At 52.0% G+C, this 20,588-nt stretch overlaps 1 protein-coding gene across 6 annotated transcripts in view; it reads right to left on the reverse strand.

The window, feature by feature from the left end:
- The window catches only part of FGR (FGR proto-oncogene, Src family tyrosine kinase), a 24,273-nt gene extending 5,488 nt beyond the window's left edge, over positions 1–18,785 (reverse strand). Inside the window, exons 1-5 of one of the 6 annotated variants that reach the window (XM_017534709.2) lie at positions 18,593–18,785; positions 8,722–8,784; positions 7,318–7,552; positions 6,709–6,811; positions 5,314–5,412 (exon numbers count right to left, since the gene is read on the reverse strand). In XM_017534709.2, coding sequence (XP_017390198.1) covers positions 5,314–5,412; positions 6,709–6,811; positions 7,318–7,543 — 428 coding nt within the window. In that variant the 5' untranslated portion in view covers positions 7,544–7,552; positions 8,722–8,784; positions 18,593–18,785. Of the gene's footprint in view, positions 1–5,313; positions 5,413–6,708; positions 6,812–7,317; positions 7,556–8,721; positions 8,785–9,376; positions 9,746–9,775; positions 10,260–16,140; positions 16,903–18,592 lie in introns of those variants that run through there. The other 5 variants (XM_037740709.1, XM_017534710.2, XM_017534711.2 and 2 more) reach the window with 5 other exon arrangements.
- Positions 18,786–20,588: the final 1,803 nt, after the last annotated feature.

Consider the following 20,588-nt stretch of genomic DNA (forward strand, 5'->3'; position numbering starts at 1 on the left):
AAAAAAAAAAAAAAAAAAAAAAAAAAAAAAAAAAAAAAAAAAAAAAAAAAAAAAAAAAAAAAAAAAAGACTCCATGTGTAAAATGGGGCTGGTACACCGGCTCACAGCCTGGCTGGGAGGATCACAGAGAAGGGGAATGTAAAGTGACTGGCACACAGTAGGTGCCCAGCAAAGGTTAGGGTCTCTTCTTGTTGGGTTTCTCTTGAATTAAAATGGCTACAATCCCAGGCATCAGAGTGCCATGGACCCTCAGTTCATCTCACTGTAGCCCCTCTGTGCACTAATTCTACAGATGAGGAAGTTGAGGCTCAGAGAGGGGAAGTGACCTGTCCACAGGCTGGCTAATGAGCTCTATCTAAAATCCTCTGCCACTCACCCTAGTGCCTTTTTCACCACTCCAGTCATTAAATCACTCAGATCCTTCCCCCACACCCGCCTCCAAACCCTTTCCTCCTTTGGCCTCCAGAGCAACACGGTCTCCTGCCTCTCTTCTCTCTGGCTGCTCCTGTCCCAGCTGCTGCTCTTCCTGCACTCTCTTAGACTTATATGTTGTCCTATGTCTAAACTTCAACCTCAGGCCTCAATCACTCCTCTCCCTTGGGGATTCTTTCTGGATTGGCCTGTAGCAACTGTGTAGGTACACTGGGGGAGCTGAAGTGACCACAGGTGCCATAGAAGACTCAGCTGATCACGAAACTGACCTGTGGCTATCTTGGGTTGAATTAAAGGAGGCTTGAGTTTTCCTTTTTCTTTTCTTTTTATTTATTTATTTTTGAGACAGAGTCTCGCTTTGTCACCGGGGATGGAGTGCAGTGGCACAATCTCGGCTCACTGCAACCTCCCCTTCCTGGGTTCAAGTGATTCTCCTGCCTCAGCCTCCTAAGTAGCTGGGACTACAGGCATGTGCCATCATGCCCAACTAATTTTTGCATTTTTAGTAGAGATGGGGTTTCACCACGCTGGCCAGGATGGTCTGGATCTCTTGACCTCATGATCCGCCCGCCTCAGCCTCCCAAAGTGCCAGGATTACAGGCATGAGCCACCTCGCCTGGCCGAGCCTCATGTTTTCCAATCAAGGGCAGTGGAAGTCTCAGTGGACCCTGGGAATGTCAGTTCACCCCTGGGTACTAGACACAGTTCAGGAGACAGTGCAAGGCACTGGCAAGTGGTGTGCCCAGGAGGGCAGGCAGGAGGGGGGTGGAGGAACTGTTGAAGGACAGTGTAGACAGGACACATTGTCAAGTTTTTTCAAAGCTCTGCCCACTCCCACACATATGACATTGCTACTTCCTTAATAATCAATATAATAATAACAGCACATATTTCGTGTTAGGCTCTGCCTTAATACATGCATGTATTCACTTAATTCTCCTAACAACGTCGTGAGATAGCTACTATTATTCACCCCCGTTAGACAGTCTAGGCTTCAGTTGCTAGAACAGGAACCTAGGCTGTCTGCTCTTGGGCCTGTGCTCTTAAACACACTACCCTTAACCACAGCACTGCACTGAGCACCTCTCAGCACGTGGTGACACTGGCTCTAAGACGTGGACACAAGCATGAAGCCCTCCACAAACCCCCTGTCCTCTGCATCATTGTCCCTCCTCTCCCTCATGCTTCCTGCCACTCCCCAGACTTGGGCCTCACCCCACCTGAGCTCTGAAGCTCGCCCACTCACTTCTGCTCAGTGATACCCACCCCTTGCCAGCAGCCTCCACCTGCAGCCTCTCCATTCCAACAACCTCCAAACATGCCCACATTTCTCCCTTCCCCAAAGGAAACTATTCTAAGTTCCATCTTGCCATCAACATTCTGCTGCAACTTCTCGCCTTCCCTTCACTTGAAAAAGCGCTTCACACTTGGGTCTCCACTTCCTCACCTCCCACTCCCTCCCAAGCTCTGCTGTCTGGCCTCCGCCTCCCACTCTCACACAGGGAAATCTCTCACCAAGGTCACCCCCACTGCCAAATCCTGTAGCAGCCTCTGACACGCCCTCTCTTGTTTCCTGAAGGTTCTCCGCTCTCCCAGCTGCTCTGACTTGGCCTGGCCTGGATTTCCTCACTTCTCCAGAGGCTCCTTCTTCTTCGAGGGCAGCTTTCCCCAAAGTGGGGTCCTAGGGACAATCTTTTTCACTCTTCGCTCTCTTCCTGAACCCTCTCAGATAGCTTTTTTTAAACAATTTTTTAAATTAAAAAAATTTTTTTTGAGATGGAGTCTCACTCTGTGCCCAGGCGGGAGTGCAGTGGTGTAATCTTGGCTCACTGCAACCTCCACCTCCTGGTTCAAGTGATTCTCCTGCCTCAGCCTTCCGAGTAGCTGTGACTACGGTGCCCGCCACCATACCTGGCTAATTTTTGTATTTTTGGTAGAGATGGGGTTTCACCATTTTGGCCAGGCTGGTCTTGAACTCCTGACCTCAGGTGATCCAACCACCTCAGCCTCCCAAAGTGCTGGGATTACAGGGATGCGTCCCCGTACCTGCCCCCTCCTATACAGCTTTAATGATTATCTTTACTCTCATAAGTCCCAAATTTCTGCCCTAACCCATTGTGCCCTCTGCAAGGGCCACAGAAAACAAACTGAGGAGTCTTAGTGCCAATTTGGAAAAGGTGCCCCTTCCTCTAGGCTGATTCAGGGGCATGGATTGGCATGGGCTGGTTGCCTGCCATACAAAGCACAACCTAATCGAATTGCTGGCAGCCTTCTTCACCTGGATGTTCCTCTCCATAAACCATAATCCGGCAAGTACCCCCCAGAACCCATGAACCTATACCTGCTCCTGTGTTCCCCACCTTAGCAAATGGCACCATCATCCACCCAGCTCCTTAAGGAGACTGAGTCACCCTCAATTCCTTTCACTCCCCATCACCCAAATCAGTCACTGAGTCCTAGATTCTCACTCTGCAAAGTCTTTTCAATCCCTTCTTTTCTCATATATGTATGACATTTGTGAGGATAGATTTTTAAAAGCTTTTATGAGCCTCTGTTTCCTCATCTGTAAAATGGGGACAAAAATTATATCAAAGGGTCAGATGTGGTGGCTCATGCCTGTAATCCTAGCACTTCCAGAGGCTAAGCAGGAAGATCACTTGAGGTCAGAAGTTTGAGACCAGCCTGGCCAACATGGCGAAACCCTGTCTCTACTAAAATTACAAAAATTAGCTGGGTGTGGTGGCATGTATCTGTAGTCCCAGATACTTGGGAGGCTGAGGCAGGAGAATTGCTTGAACTCAGGAGCTGGAGGTTGCAGTGAGCCAAGATCGCACCACTGCCCTCCAGCCTGGACAACAGAGCGAGACTGTTTTTTTTAAATATGGGGTTTCACCATGTTGGTCAGGCTGGTCTTGAACTCCCGACCTCAGGTGATCCGCCTGCCTTGGCCTCCAAAGTGCTTGGATTACAGGCGTGGGCCATCACGCCCGGCCCTGAGACTCTGTTTAAAAATAATAATATTGGCCGGGCGCGGTGGCTCAAGCCTGTAATCCCAGCACTGTGGGAGGCCGAGGCGGGTGGATCACGAGGTCAAGAGATCGAGACCATACTGGTCAACATGGTGAAACCCCGTCTCTACTAAAAATACAAAAAATTAGCTGGGCATGGTGGCGTGTGCCTGTAATCCCAGCTACTCAGGAGGCTGAGGCAGGAGAATTGCCTGAACCCGGGGGGCGGAGGTTGCGGTGAGCCGAGATCGCGCCACTGCACTCCAGCCTGGGTAACATGAGTGAAACTCCGTCTCAAAAAAAAAAAAAAAAAATAATAATAATAATAATAATAATATCAAGCCCAGGCATAGTGACTCATGCCTATAATCCCAGCGCTTTGGGAGGCCAAGGTGGGAGGATGGCTTGAGCTCAGGAGTTTGAGACCGGCCTGAGCAACATAGCAAAATTCGGTTTCTATAAAAAATATAAAAATTAGCCAGGCATGGTGGCACATATCAGTAGTCCCAGCTACTCAGGAGGCTGAGAAGGGAGGCTCAGAAATTTGAGGCTGTAGTGAGCTAAAGTCATGTCACTGTACCCCAGCTTGGGCAACAGAGCATTACCCTGTCTCTTAAAAAACTAATAATATCAAGAGTGCTATTGTGAGAATTAAATAAACCAAGGCAGGTAAATACCTGCTGTAGTATCTCAAGTATATAAAGGTATTCGATGAATAATAAATTATTGACTCTTGGGCCAGGCCCCGGTGGCTCATGCCTGTAATCCTAGCACTTTGAGAGGCCAAGGTGGATGGATCGCCTGAGCTCAGGAGTTCAAGACCGGCCTCGGCAATATGGTGAAACCCCCTCTCTACTAAAAACACAAAAATTAGCTGGGCATGGAGAGAGAATCATCTGAGCCAGAGAGATCAAGACTGCAGTGAGCTGTGATTGTGCCACTCTACTACACTCTACCCTGGGTGACAGTGAGACCCAGTCTCAAGGAAAAAAAAAAAGGAAGGAAGGAAGGAAGAGAGAGAGAGAGCTGGGGGGAGGGAGGAAGGGAGGGAAGGAAGGAAGAAATAAAATAAAAACCCCTGCCTCCTTAATAGAATTAATTGCTGGTAATGCTGCCTTGTACTTGTTCAGCACTTAACAATTTTTTTTTTTTTGAGACGGAGTCTTGCTCTGTCCCCCAGGCTGGAGTGCAGTGGTATGATCTCGGCTCACTGCAACCTCTGCCTCCCAGGTTCAAGCGATTCTCCTGCCTCAGCCTCTCAAGTAGCTGGGACTACAGGTGTGTGCCACCACGCCTGGCTAATTTTTGTATTTTTAGTACAGACGGGGTTTCACCATATTGGCCAGGCTGGTCTTCAATTCCTGACCTCGTGATCCGCCCGCCTCGGCCTCCCAAAGTGCTGGGCTTACAGGCAGAAGCCGCCGTGCCTGGCCAGCACTTTACAATTTTTTAAAGTTCATACACTGTTGTTTTTACTGAGAGGTAATATGTGTAATGCTTAGCAAATGCAGCCCAGCTATCTGGGCTCATACACCAGCTCCACCACTCACTAGCCATGTGAACTTGCACAGGACACTTACTTTCTCTGTGTCTCAATGTCCTCATTTGTAAAATAGGATAATAATAGTTTCTAACCCTGTTACTACACAGACAGTACTTTGAATACTGCCCAGAACACAGTACATGCTATATAAGTGTTACCTACTATCATCGTTATCATTACTATCTTCTTTTGTTCTCACAAAGACCTTACAAAATTATTAGATAAGGAGACAGGCTCAGAGTGGAGCAGTGACTTGTCCAAGAGGTGGTCGTGGAGTCTGGACTCCAGGGTCCTGCCCATAGGGCTGGTCTTGCCCTGATCCCCACTTACTCTTCAGCCTGGATGGAGTCAACAGGGGCCACATAGTTGCTGGGAATGTAGCCAGTTCGTCCGGAGCTGAGGGACCGAGCCTCCCACCAGTCACCTTCACTGTAGGCACAGAACAGGGCTGGTCAGCAGCACCCCCAGTCCCCGAGGCACCCTGGGGCCAGGCGGAGCCACACCGATCTGCAGAGATGGGTCCCGCCAACCCCTCATCTTGGACACCCCCACCACTGGGGCTTTTTGTCTGCTCTGCCCCAGACACTGCAGCTGCCCTGGGAGGGATTTTCCCTGCAGAAGGAATACGTTCAGGGGTATTTGGGGCTCCTAGCTCCTTTCTCGGGCTCTTCAGCTGGGCTGGGCTGGGGGTTGGGAATACAGTGGACAGCTGACTAGGTCACTGAAAATGGCTACAGGTTTCCCATTCAGTGACCCACTGAAAATGGCTGTAGACTTACTTCTGGATATAATCTAGGCTTCTCAATGTGGCTTAAAGAGCCTGGGTGGCTCATGCCTGTAATCCCAGCACTCTGGGAGGCTGAGGCAGGTCAGGAATTTGAGACCAGCCTGGCCAACATGGTGAAACCCTGTCTTTACTAAAAATACAAAAAATAAGCCAGGCATGGCAGCTCCTGCCTATAGTCCCAGGATCACTTGAACTGGGAGGAGGGGGTTGCAGTGAGCTGAGCTGAGATTGCACCACTGCACTCAGCCTGGGAGACAGAGCAAAACTCCAGCTCAAAAAAAAAAAAAAGCCTGGCAGAATCTGCCCCTGCCTACCTCTCTAGCCTCTGTTCATTCCCATTCTGCATCCCATATTTTGTCAACCACCTAAAGGGAACCACTTGGTGGTTTTCAGAAGTCATCATTTATTTTCATTCTCTCTCGATTTCTTCCTCTTTTCTCACCTCTTCCTTCATTGTCTATTCATTTTTACTATATGTATCATTATTTTTTGAGATGGAGTCTCACTCCATTGCCCAGGCTGCAGTGTAGTGGCGAGATCTCAGCTCACTGCAACCTCCACCTTCCAGGTTCAAGTGATTCTCCTGCCTCAGCCTCCCGAGTAGCTGGGATTACAGGCACACACCACCACGTAAGCCACAAAGCGTGAGCCACTGCACCTGGCTCACTATTCATTTTTATAGTCTCAGCTTAAAAATCACCTCCTCCAGGAAGCCTGCCCTGTTCAGTACTATTCTGGGGACCATGTTTGGTGTTCTTTCTCTGCTCATAGTTTCTCATGCTCCCCCACACAATAGCAGTCACCCAGGGTTTTTATTGTTATGTATATGTGTTCCCAACTAGGCTGGAGCATTCTGAGGTTAGGGACCAGGTGGGATTCCTGTTTGGGTCCTGCTCCCACCCTAGGCACTGTTCTGACTAGGTGGCCTGGTCACTTACGTATTGTTCAGGATGTGGAACTTCTCTCCCTTGGTGAAGGTGAGGTCCTTCTCAGTTCGAGCCTCATAGTCATATAGGGCAATGAACAGGGTCACCCCAATCCCTGCAAAGTCAGGGCTACTCAGCAGGGTAGGGCATGGGGCAAAAGCACCAAGGGGTCTGCACCCTCAGATTCCCGTTCCCCAGCCAGGCGCTGCACCTCCCCACTGCTTCAGTGCCCCGATCCCCAAAGGCCTTTGGAGTCCAAGGAATTCCTGATTTGGTCTCTGCAGCTCAGGACACACAGCTTCAAGCCCATTCCTCCCACCATGGAGGGTCCCCATGTTGCCCAGTCCTCCTCTTCCCCACCAAGACTTCCCATCTGGGATCCCAGTGGCAACTAAGAGGGCAAGAAGTTTCTCTTTGTCACTTGCATCTGTCACCCGGGTCCTGCCCCTCTCAGCCTGGGAGCAGAGCTATACAGACGCCCTCAGCCTGTGTGATCTTGCAAGTGGGGTTGTATCTGCCACATCCTACTGGAGGTTCCTAAGGGCAATTCCGCGTCTCCTCTTCTTCCCTCGGTTTCTCCCAGGATCCAGGCAGTACCTGCCTCCAGCCCCCTGGACTCACCTGACACGCCCCTGAAGGTGCCACTATCAAGGAAGGCAGGGTTGGTGACCTGAGGGGAGAAGTTGCTGTAGTTGGGGATGTGGGCAAAGGAGGATGTGGGCCGGGCCTTAGTGGGGTCAGGCCCATAGTGGTCTGCTGCCCCGTAGCTCCTGAAGTCCCCTTCCAGGCCAGCATCCTCCTTGGCAGTGGCCGTCGGCTCCAATTTCTTGCAGAACACACAGCCCATTCCAAGTTCCTGATACAGAATGAGGCATGCCTCGCTCAGAGGCCCCTGCCAGGTGCACCACCCTGTGCACACATGTGCATGCACACGCTCATACACTCATACAGACACGTGGCTTTCCTTCTTGGGCCTAGATTGGGGCCCTCCCTGTAAGGGATGAAGGAGGAGTTGGGCCACCTACAGTACGATTGAGTCTGCCCCGAAGTATGCGCCCCCTCAGTGCTTCTCTTCCCATTAGTTCATGTCTATATCTCTAGGGCTGGCGCTCTACATTAGGATATTGCTGTGCTTATTTATATATTTCTGTCTCCTATTGCTTTCTTTCTTTCTTTCTTTTTTTTTTTTTTGAGACAAGGTCTCACTCTATTGCCCAGGCTGGAGTGCAGTGGCACTCTCATAGCTCGCTGCAGGCTGGATCCCCTGGGCTGGAGTGTTCCTCTGGCCTCAGCCTCCCCAGAAGCTAGGACTACAGGCACATGCCACCACCCCTGGCTAATTTGTTTGATTTTTAGTAGAGACAAGATTTTGCTATATTGCTCAGATTGGGTCCTGCTGCTTTGTTTGATATGTTGTGTTTCTGTGACTCTTTCAGTGTGCTTGTACATGTGTGTCTTTGTATGTCTCTAAGTATGGGTGAGTTTGCCTGTGTGGGTATGTGTGTGTGTGCAGTTCTTTGTGGATGTCTGTGTGTCTGTGTGTGAAGGTTTGTGTGTATATGCGAGTGGGTAAAAGTCTCTGTGCATGTGTTTGGCTGCATGTGTGTATGTCTGTAAGACCATGTTCGTGTGTACGTGTTTCTGTGCGAGTGTGTGTGTGCCTGTCTGTGTGAGTGGGTGTCTTTGTGTCTGTCTATGAATGTGCATGTAGCTCTGTGTGGGAGCAGCATGCCTGCCTCTGAGTGTGTGTATCCCTGTGTGTGTGTCTATCTGCGCATGTTTGTGTGTGAGTGTGTGTGAGGCTGTGTGTCTGCACCTGGAGAGTCCCTGCAGAGGGGGATCAAGGCCATTTCCTGTTGTGGGTCCAGCCTCCAGCCTCTCAAGCTGCCTCATTCTGGCTCCCCCATTCGTTACCTAGCAACAGGGTCCTTGTAGGAGGAGGGGGCTCTGAGGAGTTGTGGGGTTCAGGAAGGCCACCCCCACCCTGTTTCCTGACCCTGAAAGCCCTCAGTCCACCCCACTCACCCCTTAGGCCCCTACTCCTGGGTCAGTGGGGCTGCAACATGATCCTTGGGAGGGGCCAGAGACCTGAGGGCGAGACAGAAGGACAAGGAAGATGAAGGCTCTGCCAGTGTTCCTGTGCAGCTGCCCAGCTCCTGCCCTCCTCAGGAAGCCAGAAGGCCTGGGCTCTGCCCCAGCATGACTTCTGCCTTCACTTTCCTTCCTGTCACCCCTGGCACACTTACACAACCACCGTCCCATAGGGCACACCACCCATGCCAGCTCTCTCTCACACACTCACACTCACCTGACACACCAGCACAGTCATGCAGCAACACTCACAGCATGTATTTGCATGAGTGTGCCTGCCAACACCATCATACGCCAATACGGGCTCTAACAAGCCCAAGCTCACAATAGCACACACATATACACACGCACGCACACGCACACACATGCACATATACATGTGGTGCCTGCCAGGTCAACAGATGAACACACTTGGACATGCATAATTTTGTACATTATACTCATCTCTTTAACAGGATTTCTATCAAGCCATGCTCAGCTCCCTCACAGTCCGCAGTCACCTTCTCCCAAAAACCAGTTCTTCCTCTGAAGCTGCCTGTGCTCCCAGCCACCCTAGGGTTCCATGTGGTGGCCGAGTGACAGTGGGTACCTGCCTCTGGAGCTCTCCTCCTATCCCCATACCAAGAAAAGGCCCAGGTCAGCAGCAGGGGCCACCAGAGTCCCTTGGGAAGCCCCACAATGAGCCATGCCTTTTCTGGCAGCTGTATCCTCTGAGCGACAAGGCAGGAGGTCATTGAGCAAGGGTCCCCCACATCCTGCCAGAAACTCTGCCATTGCAACACTCAGAGAGGAACTGACTGGCGAGATGGCGTGGTTTCCTAAGACATGACAAGAATGGAGAGTTGCAGGGTGGGGCCAACGCAGTGAACCCTGATTTACCCTAGAGGGGCCCTCAGCTTCTCTCTCTCAACCCCCAGTCCACTTACCCTTACAGATACCCTCTTCCTCTTCTCTCTGGGTCCTGTCCTTCCTACCTAGCACCACTTACCTCTTCCAGGAAGTATTCCTGGATCCACCAGGTCCAGTTGCCTGGCTGATGGTTCCGTCACATCAATGCTTTGGTCTCCACCCTACCCCCACCTGCCCCCTCACCCTTTGCTGTAAGTGTGCTCTCATGTGTGTGTTGGGTGGGGGTGGGGGCATGACACCCACGTGGTGAACTGTGGGGCGGGCTGTGGTGAGAAGCCTGCCCTAAAATAGCCCCTGTTCACTGGACCCTGCCTGAGACCTCTGCCCTGGGACCCCTCCCTGGGATGAAACCACTGTGTCCAAAAGGCCCCAAGATGCTACAGGGCTAGTTAGAGCCAGGGCAGAAAACAGAAGGGGAGGACTCGAGGCCAGCCAGAGCCCAGAGGGAGGGATTTCAGGAACTGGTGACAGGAGAGATGGGGCTGATACAAAAACAAGGGTGAGGCCAGGCACAGCGGCTTACACCTGCTATCCTAGGACTTTGGGAGGCCGAGGCAGGAGGGTTGCTTGAGCCTAGGAGCTTGAGATCAACCTGAGCAACATGGGGAGACCCCATCTCTACAAAAAAAATTTTTTTTTCTTAATTAGCTGGTCCTGATGGCACCCACCTGTAGTTCCAGGTACTAGGGAGGTTGAGGTAGGAGGATTGCTCAAGCCTAGGACTTTGAGGCTGTGGGAGCTGTGATTGCACAGCTGCACCCCAGCCTGGGAGACAGGATAAGACCCTGTCTCTATTTTAAAAAGAAAACCGAAAAACCAAGGGTGAGAATGAAGCCTTCTCACAGGAAGACACACACACACCTCAAATGGTGCACAGTGCTGGTACCCAGATCCGAACAGCCCTTGGGACCCCTCAGACAGCGCGTCACCCTGCTGCCTCACGTGCAGGAGCCAGGCTCCTCTGCATAGACTCTTAGCACACACATCTTTAAGAGTACACACATCCCATATACACACACCTCCAGCCTGCATCCATCTGCACATAGATGCCCATGCACATGCACTCTTGCGTGCGTTCATGCACACACACACACACACACACACACACCCTCTCTATACAAGAATAGCAAATACAGAATTTATAGCATTTACTATGTGCTGGCCACTGCATTAAGCATTTTGTCTATATTATCTCATTTTATCCACATGACTATATGATTTAAGTATTGTTATTATTATTGGTTTTATTTATTTATTTTGAGACAGAGTTCCGCTCTTGTCACCCAGGCTGGAGTACAGCGGCATGATCTTGACTCACTGCAACCTCTGCCTCTCAGGTTCAAGCCATTCTCCTACCTCAGCCTCGTGAGTAGCTGGGATTACAGGCACCCACCACTACGTCTGACTAATTTCTGTATTTTTGGTAGAGATGAATTTTTACCATGTTGGCCAGGCTGGTTTTGAACTCCTGAACTCAGATGATCCACCTGCCTCGGCCTCCCAAAGTGTTGGGATTACAGGTGCCTGGCCTAAGTATTATTGCTATTGGTGAGGCAACTGAGGCACAGAGAGGTTTGGAAACTTGCCCAGAGTTGGCCAAGCACAGTGGCTCATACCTGTAATCCCAGAACTTTGGGAGGCCAAGGCAAGAGGATTGCCAGGAATTTGAGCCCAGCCTGGGCAATATGGCAAAATCCCATCTCTATAAAAAATACAAAAATTGGCCAGGCACAGTGGCTTTCACCTGTCACTGAACTCCAGCCTGGGTAACAGTGAGGCTCTGTCTGAAAAAAAAAATTAGCTGGGCATGGTGGCACATGCCTCAGTCAGGAGGCTGAGGCAGGAGGACCACTTAAGCCCAGGAGGTAAAGACTACAGTGAGCTGTGATCGTGCCACTGCACTCCAGCCAGTGTAACAGAAAAAACATTTCTTTTTCTGTCTCAAAAAAGGAAAGAAAAGGAGAGAAGAGAAAAGAAAAGAAAAACCTGCCCAAGGCCACAGACATGTTGTATCCCGGTGTTTGGCTCCAGAATCTGAGCTTTCAAGCACTTCTCTCCATTGCCTGTCACAAATACAGACAGCTGCAGCCATTCCTGCTAGCATGCACAAATGCAGACACCCCCGCACCGTCCCCCCACCGCCATGTAGGGAAACACACACACACACAGATATACACAGCCCTCCCCGAGACACAGACCCACATAGAACTCTCCTTTATAGAACACAAACTTAGGCAAGCTCTCATATTCACACACAGATACAATGTTGCCACTTCCAGTAATAACCTAGTATATATTGTCACAACATATCTATATCAGCCCAAGGGGATCCCTGAATTCTGCATGCCCACCATGGCGGAAGGGAGAGACTCTCAGCTTCTGAGAAGGAGGCTGAAAGCTCTGTGGGCTCAGGAAGAGCCCTGGTAGGGCTGACAGTGTGGTCAGCAGGCAGAGGTAGGCAGCTCTCGGGTCTTAATTGCTACCAGACTCCATGCAGACCAAAGCCCTGGCCAGGCCTAGCTCTCTGGGGACCAGTATGCTGAGGGGTCAGGGGATGTAGGGCACAGGGTATGGCATCTGCATGGCCCAAGGCAGTGAGGGACCACACTGCACGTAGCCATGTTCGTGCTGTATTGTCAGAGGAAGAAAAGAGATGGGGAAAGACAGAAAAAGAAGAGGCAGGGGGAGACAGAGAGAGAGACAGAGTTTGAGAGATACAGAGAGATAAAGAGAAAGAGCCAGAGACAGCCAGAAAGAAAGAGAGACAGAAGGAAAAGACAGAGACAGAAACACAGTGTAGTGTGCTGGTAAACTGACTCTCAAAAAAACCAAAAGCCCTGATTTGTCGCGTTTTCTGATTTCCACGGCGTGAATATTCCCACCATGAGAGGCACAGAATCAACTCCCCTGCGCCAGTAACTCGCCGGCTCCAGCACACACTGCCAGAAAGAAACAGAGACAAAGACACAGAGGCAGAAATGAGAATTAAGGAGAAAGAGTAACCGAGAGACCGAAAGAGACAGAAACGGAGAGAGGCAGAGATGAAGAGCAAGAGAGAGAGCTAAAGAGACAAGGAGGGAAAAAGATGGAGGGAGAGCAGATTGGGTTCTCTGTGCTCAGGCATCTGCATGAAAATAGCCCTAGGACTCTTCATCCTCCCCTTGCTCTGATCCCTATGTGGCACCAATTCTTTGGAGAGAAATTTGACTTCCTAGAAATCTGGGTGGCAGTAAAAATGTGCTAATTTCTTCAAGAGTTATACAGTGACTAGCATCTTGCCAAGCAGTTCTCAGGCATGACCTCATTTGGTGAACCTATGAGGTGGGTTTATTACTACCCTTATTTTACAGATGAAGAAACTGAGGCACAGAGATGTCAAGTAACTTGCCCAAGATTACATTGTGAGTAAAGGATATTAAAATGCAATGCTGAGCAATTTGTTGCCAAAAACCACTGTAAGCTCTGGTCCATTCTGCAGTCCTAGTAGAAGCAATAATGCAAGCTTGTCCAACCCATGGCCCGCGGGCCATATGTGGCCCAGGATGGCTTTGAGTGCTGCCCAACATAAATTTGTAAACTTTCCTAAAGCATTATGAGATTTTTTTTATGGCTCAGTGTGGTGGCTCATGCCTGTAATTCCAGCACTTTGGGAGGCCAAGGCAGGCAGATTGCAAGGTCAGGAGTTCGAGACCAGCCTGACCAACATGGTGAAACCCCATCTGTACTAAAATACGAAAATTAGCCAGGCGTGGTGGTGCACCCCTGTAATCCCAGCTACTTGGGAGGCCGAGGCAGAAGAATCGCTTGAACCCAGGAAGCGGAGGTTGCAGTGAGCCGAGATCGCACCAGTGCACTCCAGCCTGGCAACAGAGCAGGACTCCATCTCAACAACAATAAAAAATCATGAGTTTTTTTTTTTTTTGCAAATTTTTAAAGCTCATCAGCTATCATTAGTGTTAGAGTATTTTATGTGTGGCTCAAGACAATTCTTCCTCCAATGTGGCCCAGGGAAGCCAAAAGATTGGACACCCCTGTAATAACATGTCTCCTCAGGAGCACCTAGTGTTCTGAGTCCTGTGTCTCATGCTCTAAATCCCTGATACCGCGGGCAGGGCGCTGGGGGTGGGGAAAGAGAGAGAGCGCTATCTCTGTCCAGATTTGCTCAGGCAGTCACTGAATCTGAAGCCAGGTCTCTGTTTTCTCGGCATTGAACTTTGCTGCCTGCTAACACCAGAAAGGGGGTAGCTCAGAGAGTGGCCAAATCGTCATTCTGGGCTCTGTAAGGACTTAGGTCTGTTTATGAATATGTCTCTTGAACATCTGGTTGACAGGAGTTGGCTCTGAGATTCCCATCATGGTCAAAATCAGGTTACAGGCATCAAACTGAGGTCCAATCTGGACCACAGTGCTCCCCACTTCAGCATCTGCCCTGTGGCTCTCCCCAGCTCCATTCTTCAGTAGCCTTGTGACCTTGGATCTTTGACAGAAGCCTCTGAGTCTCAGTTGTTGCATCTGTACCTTCTGAGCAGTTGTTGTGAGGGCTTTGTGACATGTGGCTCTTGCTAAATGTGCGGTGGCTGTGTGTGACTGAGAACCACAAGGACAAAACCAGAATGGCCCCCAGGTACCATTTACCACTGCACCCTCCCTTTTGCATAGGGGGAAGTTACTTTCCCAAGATCACACAGCCAGATAGGGGCTTCAAAGTCAGGACTATTAATTCAAGTCCAGAGTTCTGTTCCCTACAACATGGCTGTGTTCTCCAAAGCCTGAGCAGGAGAGCATGCTGTTCCTAACTAGTGAATGTCATATTTCCTGTCAAACACACCAACCCTGTCATATGGCAGCTGGTCACCCAGCAGGGAGGGACCCTGCCCCCCACCCATCCCTACTGCTGGACATAGCAACCCCAGGTCCACCCACTCTTTTTTGAGGCCCACACTACCCAAAGCTATGCCAGTCCTCCCCCCTCAACCCCCACCAAGTATCTGTGCGATCTAGAGGCAGATTTAGGCTCGAATTCTAGCCTCCCTGACAACTAGCTTAAGGCACTGGGCAAGTCAGTTCATCTCTCTGAGCGGCAGCATCTTTGCCTATAAAATAAGAATGCAAATGTCCACTTCCTGAGGTTGCTTCTCAGCATGAAATGCAGTCACACCCCTGAAAGCATCAGACATACAGTGAGTGCCCAGTGAACTTTCATTTCCCTCCTTTCCCTGGCAGGAGGTCCTCCAGGGCAGCGACAGTGTGGAACCAGAGGGTACAGGACTGGGCAGGGCTGAGAAGAAAGAGAAGTTCCCAGGGCGAGGTGAGAAGGTTGAGCTGGCCCAGCTGCCTGGGGGATTTCACCAAAAGGGAACTGGGACTTTGGGCAGTGGCAGGAAACCACCATCCTGCAAGAGTTCCGGCTTCTCCTCTGGGCTCCGGGCTGGCCTGGGGCAGGCCAGGGCTGGAGGGGCAGGGAGCAAGGCTGAGGTCTACAGGTAACACCCATCCCACTATGCCGTATCTTTCACTAGGACTGGGCTTCCATCCCTCTCCCCCAGTCCTCTCACTGAGATCCTTCACCCAGCTGAACCCCAGTGCCTTTGCTGAAACCCCATCTCTCATGCTGAGGCCCCCACCGCTCATTAATGCCATTTCTTTTTTTTTTTTTTTTTTTTTTGAGACAGAGTCTCGTTCTGTTGCCCAGGCTGGAGTGCAATGGTGCAATCTTGGCTCACTGCAACCTCTGCCTCCTGGGTTCAAGCAGTTCTCCTGTCTCAGCCTCCTGAATAGCTGGGATTACAGGTGCCCACCACAACACCTGGCTAATTTTTTGTATTTTTAGTAGAGACAGGGTTTCATCATGTTGGCTAGGCTGGTCTTGAACTTCTGACCTCAGGTGATCCACCCACCTCAGCCTCCTAAAGTGCTGGGATTACAGGTGTGAGCCACGGTGCCTGGCCTTCATTAAACCCTTTCATCTCACACCGTCCTTTCTTGAGGCCTTGAAACTGCCTCCTAAAGAAGGCATGCCCACCCCAACCCTGTCCGACTCTACCACCACCCTGGTGAGGCCAGGTGTGTGTAGGGGCTGCCGGGGGTGGCCTTTACCCTCCATGTGGTCCTGAGGCCATCAGCAGTTTTCTCCACTTCTTGTGGGTAAAAGTGGTTTTCCACTTGTTGCTGAAAACCACCCACCAGCCTCTAAAACATGAGTCTTTAGGTCCCATCTGGCCTGGGACTCAGGATATTCAGGAGATGGGAGCCATGAGGGGTCCAGGGGCAGCCAGGGGATGAGTCTAGATTTCACAGTGTGGCCAGACAGAAAGCTCCCTCCACAGCCCCTCAGGGGAGGAGGGCGGTGAGGGGGACATCCTGCCTTTTCCCACCTTAGGCCAGCCCAGTCTGCTCTGTGTGGGAAGAGCCCTGGCCCCTACCCCAGCTCTGGGGTCCCCCTACCTTGCCTCCTCGGGTCTGGCCACTTCCTTTACTGCATCAGCCCCAGGTGGCTGCCGGGAACACCCAAACATCCACTCATATGCTCAAGGGTTCATGATCATTCACTCAGAGCCCAAAACATACAAACACTCACACCCTTACTGGAGGAGGGTGTGAGAGCACCTCCTCACCAGAGCAGGAAGTAGTCATGAAGCCCGTGAACCCCATGCCCCCCTCCTTGGAAGATACATGAAACTTGGTAGGGATGAGGTAAGGACTCAGGCCTCAGCTCAGGCTACATCAGGCAAGATGTCCTGGACTTCTGGTCCCTACTGTTGGCCCTGCAGGTTGCCGACTCCCAAACCTCCATCTTCCCATCTGTGAAGTGGGAACAGGGTCCAGCTCTCCCATCATCACCATAGTTGGAAGGATGCTGAGGGCGTGAGGGTCCCTGATGCACACCTAAGGGGCGGCCACCTGGGTGCGGCACCACAGAGGGTGCCAGACAGATTTCAGCTTGCTGACCTCCTCATGATGGGCCCTCATCAGAGTCACGGACTATTTATAATAAATAATTTTTAATATGTATTTATTAATTATTAAAAAATAGTTGCCGACTGTGTTTGGGTCCCTGGAGGCCCTGTCAGTGAGAGCTGGGCAGTCTGGTCCCCCTCCATGCTTTTGGTTGCCGTTGTTTTATTTCGTGAGACAGAGTATCACTGTCAGCCAGGCTGGAGTGCAGTGCTGCGATCTTGGCCCACTGCAACCTCTGCCTTCCGGAGTTCAAGCGATTCTCCTGCCTCAGTCTCCCGACTAGCTGGGATTATAGGCACCCAGCACCATAGCCAGCTAATTTTTCTATTTTTAGTAGAGATGGGGTTTCACCATCTTGGCCAGGCTGGTATTGAACTCCTGACCTTGTGATCCACCCACCTCGGCCTCCCAAAGTGCTGGGATTACAGGCGTGAGCCACCATACCCGACCCGTTGTTGTTTTTTACAGACAAGGTCTCACTCTGTCGCCCATGAGCTCCCGCTGCAGCCTTGAACTCGTGAGCTCCAGCGATCCTCCTGCCTCAGCCTCCGGAGTAGCTGGGACTACAGGAAGGTGCCACCACTTCCGGCTAACTTTACTATTTTTCAGAGACTGGGGAAGTCTCCGAATGCTGCCCTGCTGGTCTCCTCTGCCTGCTTTTGAGAAGTTGCAGAGGAGGCCCTCTGAGTCAGGGATAGCCGTTAACCCTTCAGGAAACTCCGCAAAAACTGCTTTCTGCACCTAATTCTCATGGGGGAAGGGTGGACGCAAAGATAATTTCTCCCCGTAGTTCAGATGAGGAAAATGAGGCCCAGGGAAGCCCCGTAACTCGCCTGCAGTCACAGCAATGAAGGGCCCAATCTTGCTAAGAACCCACGTCTCTCAAACTGCAGATCCCCCACCCCAGGATCGGTGAACACAGCGGCATCGCCCCCCACCTCGGTCGGCTAGCCCATCCTACCCCCAGAGGGAGGATTCTGAAAGGGAGCGAAGGCGGGGAGCAAAGGGGGCTGCGCCTGCCAGGAGCTCCGCGGCGGCCCAGCGCGGCCCGCCCTCGCGTTGTCATGGAGGCAGCCCCTGCGGGCACCCGCGGTCAAAAGCAGGATTTCCGTCGGGGAGGCAGCAATTCCCGGATCCCGCGGGGAGCGCGGGCCGAGACCGCCGCTGCGGGCGTGGAGGGAGCGCTCAGAGAGGCAGGTCCCTGCCGAGGGCGGGGACTTCCCCAGGAAGCGGGGACCCACGCCTCGCGCGCCGGGAAGGAGTCCCCTGCAGCGCAGCTCGGAACCCATCGCCAGGGCGGCCGGGGGGAGAGGGGTCGCGAGCAGCGGTCGCGGCCGCCTCAGTTACCCTGCGGGCTGTGGGCTTCACCCCGACTTCTGCCGGCTCGGAACAGGGGGACTTCCTGGACCTGCAATCAGTCCCCAGGTTCTCTGTCCTCTAGAAGTCGTTCTCCTCGACCCCCTTCCTGCCGGTTCCTTCACCTGTTCCCTCCAGCACCCCCACCCACTTCCCCTCTCCCACACTCAACAAACCCGTCGGCTTCTCCCCAAAGTCTCACTTTCACGATCTCCTCAGTTTCTCCCCCAGACCCTTTTGGGGTTCCCCTTAGTCCTCCCCAGCCTCTCTCAGCCCCTTCCTAAACTCTCATCAGTCTCTTCCATTTGCCCCACCAGACCTTTTTGGGGGTCCCTTTGGTCGGCTTTCCCCGTGCTCCCCTACACCCTCTCCCCCGGGTTTTCCAGCCTTGCTCTCCAGGTCGCCGGTTTTCCTCCTTAGGCCCTTTTCGGGCTGGGGTCCCTTTGGCTGTCACCTTGCTCAACTCTCCTCCCACCCCTGGGTTCAGGCTTCTCTTCCCCTCCATCCCCAGCCCTGTGTCCAGAGCCCCGACGGGGAGGGCACTGCCTGCCCTGCCCAGCCCCCACCCGACGCGGTCGCTTACCTGCAGCCCAATTCTGCCCGGTCCCCCGGGGCGAGCCAGCCGGGGCTCCAGCAGCCGCGATTGCCGGCGTGGGGGGACAACCGGGGTACTGCCCGCCTCTGACCGCTGCCCACGCTGGGCAGGGAGGAGGAAGCCTCCTCGGACTTCTCTTATTGCAGTCGCGGCGGGCGGGCGGTGGTGGTGGCGGCGGGAGAATTCACAGTCACGCCCCAGCCCCGAGCCAGCTGCCCTCAGCGAGGAGGAGCCCAGCTGCCCGCAGCAAGGAGGAGATCCCAGGCCCACCCGTCCACACCTGGCTCCTCCCCGGGTTATGGGAGGTCGGCTCTGTCACTCTCCAGACCTGAGTCCCCAGCATGCCTTCCCAAAGGCCCCCTCCAAAAGCGCAGGTTCCACACCCCCGAAGCCCCTGCTCTTTTAGGATCATTGAATTGGAGGTCAAGAGGGGCTTTTCTCCATCACTGAGGACCAGATCGGGACTGGCCTTACCCAGGTTCTCACAGCCAGTAGACTTCAGACTGCTGTCACCAGAGCCACTGGACATGGATTACATGGACCCTGCCACCATGCCTTCCCTTCCTCAGGGGCTGGGCACTGGGGACACAGGGCTGTAGGAGGGTGGTGAGCAGCAGAAGACCCTTCCCTTAGGAAACTGCCTTTCAGAGGAGTGGGAAGGGTGTCAGCCTCCCCTACGCACCCAAGTTTTAGAAAACTGAGTAACTGGCCTGTGGCAGTGGCTCAGCCTGTAATCCCAGCACTTTGGGAGGCTGGGTGGGAGGATTGCTTGAGCCCAGGAATTTCAGACCAGCCTGGGCAGCACAGGGAGACACTATCTCTACCTCAAAAATTTTTTTAAAAAATTAGCTGATTGTGGTGTTGTGCACCTGTAGTCCCAGCTACCGCGGAGGCTGAGGAGGAAGGATCACTTGAGTACAGCAGATAGAGGCTGCAATGAGCTGTGATTGAGCCACTACACTCTAGCTTAAGTGGCACAGCAAGACCTTGCCTTAAAAAAAAAAAAAAAAAGATTGAATGTGGGTTTTGTTGCAGAAAATGAATTTTAAAAAAAGAAAGAAAAACTGAGTATCTTAGAACATGTGGAAAAAAGATTTTAAAAAACAGCCTGGCGTGGTGCCTCCTGCCTGTAATCCCAGCACTTTGGGAGGCTGAGGTGGGCAGATCATGAGGTCAGGAGATCAAGACCATCCTGGCCAACATGGTGAAACCCCATCTCTACTAAAAATACAAAAAATTAGCTGGGTGTGGTGGCGTGCGCCGGTAGTCCCAGCTACTCAGGAGGCTAAAGCAGGGGAATCACTTGAACCCAAGAAGCGGAGGTTGCAGCAAGCTGACATGACCCCACTGCACTCCAGCCTGGTGACAGAGTAAGACTCCGTCTCAAAAAATAAAAAATAAAATAAAACACAAAAAGAAAAACAGTAGCATCTGCTATCAATTCCAGCCTCTCTGACTAGTAGGGATCCCTGACCCCTCCTCAACCTGGGGTTCATTCTCCACTCCCACTACTACTATTTCAGCCTTAAAGCAGGAACCCGGAATATCCCTCCTGTCCGGGAGAGAAAGAGATGTGGTGGGAGGGCTGTTTGGTGGAGAAGTATATGTTTGTTGGGATGCGGTGAGAGGCAGGGAGAGTGTGTAAACACAGAAGTGTGTGTGTGTGTGTGAATGAGACAGAGAGAGAGCAATGACATGATGACTTTGCTTTTGGAATCAATAACTAGAGCATGGCATGCAGGCAGGTGTGTTTCTCTATATGGGCAGGGGTGGGTGGGGATGCGTGTGTGCTTGGGTACACATGCTCAAGTGTGTCCCAATGTGACTGAGGTAACAGAGTAGTAGGATTCAGATAAGAATGCTTTTCTCAGGCCGGGCGCAGTGGCTCATGCCTGTAATCCCAGCACTTTGGGAGGCCGAGGCGGGTGGATCATGAGGTCAAGAGATCGAGACCATCCTGGTCAACATGGTGAAACCCCGTCTC

This window comes from Cebus imitator, unplaced genomic scaffold, assembly GCF_001604975.1.
Source record: "Cebus imitator isolate Cc_AM_T3 unplaced genomic scaffold, Cebus_imitator-1.0 Scaffold87, whole genome shotgun sequence".
In the NCBI taxonomy this organism is placed as follows: domain Eukaryota; kingdom Metazoa; phylum Chordata; class Mammalia; order Primates; family Cebidae; genus Cebus; species Cebus imitator.